The 9,165-nt window shown below is 35.1% G+C and overlaps 1 protein-coding gene across 1 annotated transcript; it reads left to right on the top strand.

Moving 5' to 3' along the window:
- Positions 1-3,445: 3,445 nt before the first annotated feature.
- Positions 3,446-5,434, top strand: LOC126824502 (G-protein coupled receptor 161-like). Its single transcript, XM_056101973.1, has 2 exons — positions 3,446-3,817; positions 5,408-5,434. Exons 1-2 carry the CDS (start codon positions 3,446-3,448, stop codon positions 5,432-5,434), a joined length of 399 nt encoding a protein of 132 aa, XP_055957948.1.
- Positions 5,435-9,165: the final 3,731 nt, after the last annotated feature.

Raw genomic sequence — 9,165 nt, 5'->3', positions numbered from 1 at the left:
CGAATACCACTTTTAATTTGCTCGACCATTCATGTCTTGTCTGTATATCTAACTACCATACTTCTATTTGATGAATAATTTATGACGATGTTCTTTTGAAGTTTTTCTTCAATTATTGATCAAAGGTTTTTTTTTAAGCTTCTAATCTAATTTCTTTGTCAATGCTGTAAGAATTTCTTATCTCGAGAGATTATCTGGCATTCTCCGGATTCCTTTTACTGCCCTATATTATTAAACTCTAGGTGAACGGGATGCACTAATTAAAAATTCGTAAACAGCTTATGCAATATCCGTTTATAGGCTATAAATAGTGATACACGTTAATGGGGGCCTTTCTTGTCTACGTTATCACCCTTGGTGAAAGTGGACGTTAGACTCCAGGACCGACCGACCGAATGGGGACCACGGTGGATCAGTAAAAATAAACAGGACGGCTTGGGCTCGATCCAGGTGTGGCCCCAGAAAGAAAGTTCTTTGAGATTTCTCAGTCTGATTCCAATTTGCCTGTGGCGGCGAGAAGTAATGCGTTCGGACGTGACGCAAAAACAGAGGTCCCGCGTATATAACAATTGGAGCTTGATAAAGACCCCCCTGACAATTGAAAATAAGAGGTCATAATTGTCTGGTCAGTATGCCGCTCATAGAACACTTCTAACATATACAAGTCCCATCTCATAAATAACGATGGGGATGATAATTTAATGAAGCAACTTATTTAGGTTGAAGATGCTAATCTCCAGCAGTACCTCATACACTAGAAAACATATCTACATGTAATAAAATAAGGGAGGAATATTTTAAACAAAGTACGGTGATATGCAATAGGAATGGAATAGTGTTCGTTTATAGAAAATAATAATAATTTTAACGGAAATGTCAGCATCACCATGCGTCTAATGGAGGGGCGTGGTAGTGGAGGGTGGGTGCTGACTTCGACTGAAAAGACCACTGGAACAGGTTAAAGTAACTGATCACTGGACAATACAAACTAAAAAGTATCAATAAAAGTGTGTCCAAAAATTTGGCCAAAAACACAGATTAATAAACAATTTCACATTCGTTTACAAATAAAGATAAATCAATAAGCTGACATTAGCCTTGAATTATATTTTAATCTTTATAATTAACCAATTTCAACAATGGCCTTATAAATCCAGTAATTAATTTCAATAAATTTATATAATTTGAAACTTTTATAAATTTATATAACCGATATGGTATGAATTGTTCTCGGAATTTATCCGAATTCCGATAACTTTATCTATAGTAACAACAATCTAATCCTGATGCTGCAGACAGATAATTAATTTGAAATGTTCGTTTCGTGTCTTGGATTTTGTTGTGGATTTATAAGGAAGTTACGTGTACAATGGATAAATAGGGATTATTTAGTCTAAGCTTATTAACACAAGTAATGCCTAATCTATGTAATCTTATAAAACTGATTGTTTCCATACACCAAGGGCGATAATCGTTAAATTAGCTTATTTTAAATAAAATTAAAGATGCTTTATTATCATTAATTACCTCTCATTAATCATATTAGCTATATCATTAAATAAAATCGCGACCCCGTGTAATAATCCTAACGAGAAAAATAACGGTAAACCGATTATCATCATAATTATCTCCCTTTTGTTTACATGTGTCATTAGTTAATTCTGATATGCGCAGTAGTGTATTTTTTTATGATATCATTCTGTGATATCCAAAACAACAAACTTGCAATTAGCACGATCTCGTTTAGGATATTTAATTATATATTATTAGATATTTGAATAAACATCATTGATGGTGATATCTGTATTATGTGTGGATGTCTGTCAATAGTGTTAGTACATGCTACACAACATGTGATACCTCCAGTACACATCTAGTTAGATTTCAATCGCTTTCAATGTGAATCAATATTACGAAAGTTTAGCGACCTAGGTTTCAATCGCCCTCAATGTGAATCAATATTACGAAAGTTTAGCGACCTAGGTTTCAATCGCCCTCAATGTAAATCAATATTAAGAAAGTTTAGCGACCTAGGTTTCAATCGCTCTCAATGTGAATCAATATTACGAAAGTTTAGCGACCGAGGTTTCTGCATCAACCGGTTTAATAAAGACGTGCACAAGCCCTGTGGTGTTCTTTGATGTCAATTTTCATAATCGAAATCCCCGTCCCGGTTCTTAGTTCTTTCTTCATTTATTCGGAAACTCCGTGTTGCATTTATTTCTGCTATGGGTTTCAAACAATTGTTCGTAGATGGTGTGGTTTAAACCTAAGAGGTTGTAGAGGTGCCCCAAATCCTTGTCACAAAACCACGCCACCTGACTCAATGACAGACAATACGGTCTATCGCACACGTTTTAAACCATCCCCCCCCCAATTCAACACAAAAACAAACAAACAGAAGCTTAAAATGTATATGTATATTTACTTCATATACACGTCACATGGTCTGAACCATTGTTTTAATTAAATTCTCGGTTCCTTCTCACAGACATAAGTTATTGATCGAGGAAGTTTCTATTGATAATTAATGATACCCGGTCATCGCGCGTCCAGTCGTAAAATGTTTGAACCAGCTATCAGAGACCATTTCATCTCTTGCCAGCAACTCACAATACCTTGTCTGTTCTGGTTGCTTCCCTTGTAGGTCACATCCGTATCATGTATTTCATTATTTCTAAATTGTTTTATTTTCCCATCTAGTGGCGTTGATGGTTATTGCGATTGGATGGTTAATATCTTAATAACTACGATGTATGTTCAGCCAGATGGCCTCTCTTAAAGCAATCACGTAGTTCTAGCAAATAAAAATTATATTGACGTAATGCACGATGACTTTAGGGGTCATGGCGAACCGAGTTTGTGATAAACTGTTAAATGATCCTTTTAGCTAGAAGAAACTATGTCACATATCTGGCAAGAACATACAAAAAAATCGTGCATTGATGGATTTTCTCTCGGTAATCAATGCTAGAGTCAGTGATTTTATGAGCTGAATGGCTTTCTGATAAAGTATCCTGTCAGTACAGCTCCCGGGCAGGGAATCGCAACCTTTTTGTTCTGGATAAACAGAATACTATAGTGTGAAAAGGCACATTGATCTTAATTGGGAATTGAATATGTATGGTACCCCACCGGCAAGGTTTTGAATGTTGATTAAACCTTGAGTAGGGCTCATAAACCTGGTTGTATGTCTCCGAGCCAAGATTTCAAATGCCAAGAGTTTAAGAATTAAGTTTTAATGTTGGTTTTTTTATTCTTTCAGGTTTCATGGATGCCAGTTATAGTCAAAGCCATTAAAATAAGTCATCAATTCGACGTTGTCATGGAATTCGTAGAGAAAATCAATTTCCGGAACTTGACTTTTAATTTTCTCCACCCTGCCAAAAATAATGCCAGCCTCGAAGACGCCGTTCCATTCGACGTCAGTGCCATATTCATAGGAATGTATCTGACCTTTGTGTTCGCGACTAGCATTGTCTTGAACATCTTAGTAATACTGGTTTTCAATAAAAGGGCTGGTCATGTGACCCATTCTAATAAATTCCTATTGAATTTATCAATCTGCAACCTGATGTCCTCTCTGTTTATTGTACCATTTGCCTTTGTTACCCTTTTACTCCGTGGATGGATTTTCGGATACGTGTGGTGTCAGATGACTGGGTTCTTCATGAATTTGGTATTCACCGCCAGTACTTTAACACTAGTAGTTATCGCCCTTGACCGTTACCATGCCATCGTGACGCCATTACATTATCCAATGTTGATGACGTCAAAGAAGTGTTACAGAATGCTGAGTTTGGTGTGGGTTGTTGCAGTTGTCTCTTCCATTCCACCAGTCGCTGGGTGGAACAAAATTGAATTTAAGAACCATAAAATGATTTGCACCCTGAAATGGAACAGTGAAGAAGGTCTTGACCGTTATTATAATTTATCCCTAGTGCTTCTGTGTTTCATGGTACCCCTTATTGTAATAGTGTGGGTGTACACTGTTATTTTCAAAGCCGCACGAAAGAACAGTCAACGAACGCGGCGAAATAATATGCCAGTTTTCCATAGTGACGTGAGCTGCAACGGCAGTCCTGTAAGAGGTGATGGTAGACGGAGTAGCACAGCTCCTATTTTAGGGCGACGAGTCAGTATCCAGAAACTGGGAGCATCTGTATGGTATCTGGAGGAATTCAAAACTGCCGTGACCAGCATTCTCATTTTTGTGACATTTATAGGCTGCTGGCTTCCATATTTCAGTGTCATTGTGCTCGAATCAACAATTTCCAAAGACTATTTAACTGTTCCTAAATACATCGAAACCGCCTGTATCCTACTAGCCATGTCCAGTTCAATGCTCAACCCCCTCGTGTACGTCTTCAAGAGTAATAAAATGCGCCGTGAACTTCTTTCGGTGCTTTCAGGAAAACAGAACTCCCCACAAAGTTCCTTTAAAAAACAACGTTTCTCTTACACTGTTGACGAAATCAAATCAAAAACTATTATCCGGGCCCTGGATGGTAATTTCCATCGTTTGTAAAACTTTCGAACATTGCTGGTTTTTTACAAAGGGTCGAGTTACGAAGTTCATTGTGTCAACGTGATCGCCAAAAGTGACGATATAGACTATTCAAAAGGATCTCAATGAGGAAGAACACACTGTCAAATATTGGCGAATGTGTATAAGATTCACAATGTAGACGAAACGGCAGTATATTGTTGCGTCAACTTTGTTATATGCTGTAACTAACTTTATGCTCAAGATTGAACTTAAATTATTATCATATCTTCGCGACATTCACTGTGCAATTTGTGATACTCAACTGTTTTATCGCCAAATGTCGCCTTATATATAATCACATAAACGAGTGTTATCCATTTCAAATGTCTAAACTTGCCTTAAATATTGTGTTTGTTGTAAATTATTGTTTGTATTTTAAACAATTAGTTTAATATTTGAAACTGGATGTTAAGTGTTAAGTATTAAGCGACAAAACGAAAATTCAATTATTTCTTCAACTGTGGCTCGCTCGTTAAAAGAGTCAAATGTCAGAAAAGAGAATAATGATGTCACATCGGGAACCAGTAACCACAGGCTGGAGACCTACGACGTTCCAGAGTTTTAAAAAAAAACAGATTTAGGGATAAAAACATAAGTTTTAATTTTTAATAATTTCATTCACATTTGTCATCGTATACCAAAGATCCTATTGGATAGTTTGGCGATGGATGTTTGATACTATTTTGATACTAAATGTGCAACGACTTTTCGTTTTGTCTGCTTGGTGAAGAAACGGCATTAAACCTATTTGATACTACAATGCTTCCCTGTAATTGTTAGCTTGAATTATTTATAGAAGATATTAGCCAACAAGAATTCAATTGTGCTATAATACCCATCTCATTTCATTGTTTGCAGATAATTACGATGTTCAACTCTCTTTGATGGCGTAGTTTTTTCGCCCAATTGTTATACTGTTGCATTGTAACTTTTATTGAATTATTTATTTAAGATATTAGCCAACCAGAATCCTAGAGTTTATTATTATATCAAAAGAATGTAATCGTGCTATGTTAGATAATTGGTCTGGTCAATGATGATACACTTCCTCTGGAAATTGTTAGCAGCCCTGCGCCATTTTTATACATGATGGAGAGCACGTGCCTGTTCCGTGTATTCAAATGATAGTGTAAAAAAAAAGCACATTCTTGGCCTACGACGGCGTAATGATAGCCCTTTTTTCTTGATTACGCAACCAATCAAATGTCTCGATAATGAAATCTTTTGAAATCGGCCAATCAAAAGCCTTCTCATTAAGAAAATGTTTTTAGTTTTAGGTCAATGTGCAGTGGGGTAAACAGTTTGGATTAAATTTCGTTTCACCTACCATTTAAACTGATATTATTTAATTCCATCTAAAACCATTTAGGTGAACCATTTGCTTTAATACAATTTTCTTAAGTTTCTATGAAAGTTGCGAAGAATAGCATCCGCCAATTTGAAATATATTTGAAGTTTATTCCAAGTTCATTTTCTTGTTCCGGTATAACCAATCAGTTTTCTGGAGAAAAACAAAACAAAACTTGAATATCCTTATTACAAATGACAAACTTAAAATAAATCATTTCCCGAAAAAAAAAAAACACATGATAAAATTGCTAATGGTTAAACTCAAAATTGAAAAATAAAACTAATTCAATTAACATCAAGCCGAGAGCGTGTTTTATAGCGTTTTATTTGTAGTGTAAATTCTTTTTATAATAATTTATAATTGAATCTCTGACAGAGTGGATTATTTATGGCGCAATGTTGATCAAAGCCAAGGAAATAGCATGCACAGTGTTTGTTATTTTAAACCCTTGAGTAACATTTACACGGTCAAGGTCATGCAAACAGTTTTGTATATATAAATAGAACGAGGGCAAAATGGGGTTTCACTCGACCCAGATTAGGTAATTTCAGGATTAATATATGGTTTCATTTTATTTCGAAAATTCGTTTGCGCTTAGGAGTCTTTAGCAGTGGATGGAAACCTTGTGATTTGAAGCACAAACGCTATACCATTCGGTCACCATTTTTATATAGGAGCAATGGATAACATTTAGGTTTAAGGTCGATGTCATCCTACTTATATAAAGATGAAGTTCATCATATAAACCATTAAATATAAATCACCGATAGAATAATTGCCTTTCTTGGTACATTAGGCCTATGACAAGTTAAGTAGGACATTTTTAGGATTAAAATATAATATTAATAATAAATTATAACATAAAAATGTCATTAAGGTCAATATATTTTTTCGGTGTGGGTTGTCGCCATTTTATATCGATTAGTTTTAAATTCAGTTTGGAACTAATACAAATAATTAAAGATACGGTTAAGCCGTAGTGCCACTGTCATGGCGAAATTTCTCTCATAGCACCTTGTTTGGCGTTAGACGGTTAATTCAGAAAGATCGGTCGTTAAACTTTATTTCATTTCTTTACGTATCTCTAAACTAAACAGCCGTGTTGATGGTTAAGTTTTTATTATGATCGCTTAGCAACAGATTTATGACGTTTACGTCATCAAATTGCAACGACCGTGCTTAAATTTGATTCATCTTTAGGGTAAATCTTAGATAAAACTCGTTGAACACAGGATTCACATTAGTCATATGAACTTTATCTGGGACAGTAAATCGCACTCGGGGTCACAGACTCCTTTTTATCAATCGTATCCATTCCAGTTTACATGGAAATTCAATCTAAATTAATAGTGGTGATATTTGTGCGTGGGCAAGAGTAAACAAAATCAAATAGTTTGGCGTTGATATACGAGTTACAAATGATTCTGTGTTAGGATGGGTAAATAACAACACAAAGCTGCCCAGAAACAGAAATAAACAATCAATCGTGTTTACAAATTAAACAGCGTAACAAATAAGATCAAATATATCAAGACTGTTAATGATGGAAATACTTCAACCCAGATGTGATACTAAGACTTTAACGCCCTGCTATAACTTAATTCAGACATCTCTGGTTAATTAGAAAGGCAAATTTCAAAAAACGCACGTCGATACCTTTACAAAAATCTTCTCTCAGTAACTTTTAGAAACGCATCTCGATAACTTTTAAAAAATATTCTATGATTAACTTTTAAAAACGCATCTTGATAACTTTAAAAAAATTTCTCTGATTAACTTTTTAAAAAAACGCATCTCGATAGCTTTAAAAATGCATCTCGATAACTTCAAGCAATTTTTATTCTCTCATGTAGGAAATAGCAGTTAGCGCGCCTCGATAATCTTTAAAACCATGGACAAATGGGTGTTTTCAGTATCGAGTTTGATCGTTTGATCTCTGACGCGAGCTTCCACTACAACCGGTCATGTCCTCATGTAATGTAGGCCATCGGAAGTATCGTTCGTTCGTTTCTGGAGTTTTACGTCCACTTCCACCTAAGGTGATATCGTAGACAAGTCGGAAGTATAATAAAAAACGAAACGAAATATAGATGTGTATTTTAATCCGATTGGTGATTAACTATGATACACGAGAAGGAAGTTGTAGTAATTATATTAATATAATAAGCGGATGACATCCTCGCTCATTAGTAACCGTATAATGGGTGATTTATAGTAGTGTTGTTGTAGGGGTTGTTTGTAATTTGTATCAATGATCGAACGGTCTTGGCAAACATATCATTTAAAGAGATACTATTGTTTTGGGGTTGTTTTATTGTAAAACAGAAACCTCATTATAAACAATGTCTTATTCGCCGACAAGGCTAGGCCTGTCTTACCTTGTCCCTATGTTACGCTTTATATCGAATCGAAATGAAATGGGGTTTAACGTGTTACGTTTGTGCTCCGGCTTTGATATTAGGGTAGGAACAACAAACCGAACATTTGTTTTCGTGAAATAAATTCGATATGAATACTAGTTGTTTCACGATGTTTTTATGAACTTCCATATTCAACAATTCTATTTATATTTTTCTATATAACTATTGAAATGTTTGTTCATTTGTTCTTTTTCAACCAGTATGAAATGCTTGTCATAATTATATGTAAATTAACTAATTTAAGCTTGTTAATTGTGTGATTGTTATGTACGCTTTTTGATTCTTGTTATATTACTTCCGGTTGTAACACTTCCGGTTGTAGCACTTCTAGTTACGTAACTCCCGCGTTATGTGATTGTATGCCTGTCGACGTAAAATGGGCCTACAACCAATTGGCTTTGTAAATACATGACATCTGAGAATTTGATCAAAATGGGTTTTTTCGAGTTTCTTTATCGTCACTAATGTGAACATACCTCTAATTATCTGGCTTCTATCATTCATAATTGTACATGGTGTCACGTGGTGTCACGTGTTCCATTCCTTCCAAATATGTCGGGTGTTGTGATAGATATATATAACTTCTATGTGATATTTTGTTTATTTTTGTATGCAATAACGTAAACAATAAAAAAAGATAACATAACATATTCGGTATCTTGTTTGTTCAAAAATAAAAATGAAGTGGGGGTTAACGCACTACTTTACTCGACCAACGGGGCTACTGAAGACGAGGTTGTGAGGGAAATTTTCCAGACAGCGGATATTTAGATAGATTATCTATCGTTGATTGTGATTTTGTTTGCATCATTAAAGATACATTATGGGAGAAAAGATAAAGAGCT

This window comes from Patella vulgata, chromosome 6, assembly GCF_932274485.2.
Source record: "Patella vulgata chromosome 6, xgPatVulg1.2, whole genome shotgun sequence".
Taxonomy (NCBI): domain Eukaryota; kingdom Metazoa; phylum Mollusca; class Gastropoda; family Patellidae; genus Patella; species Patella vulgata.
The sequence above is the reverse complement of the archived record's forward strand: the minus strand, read 5'-3'. Positions and strand labels throughout refer to the sequence as shown.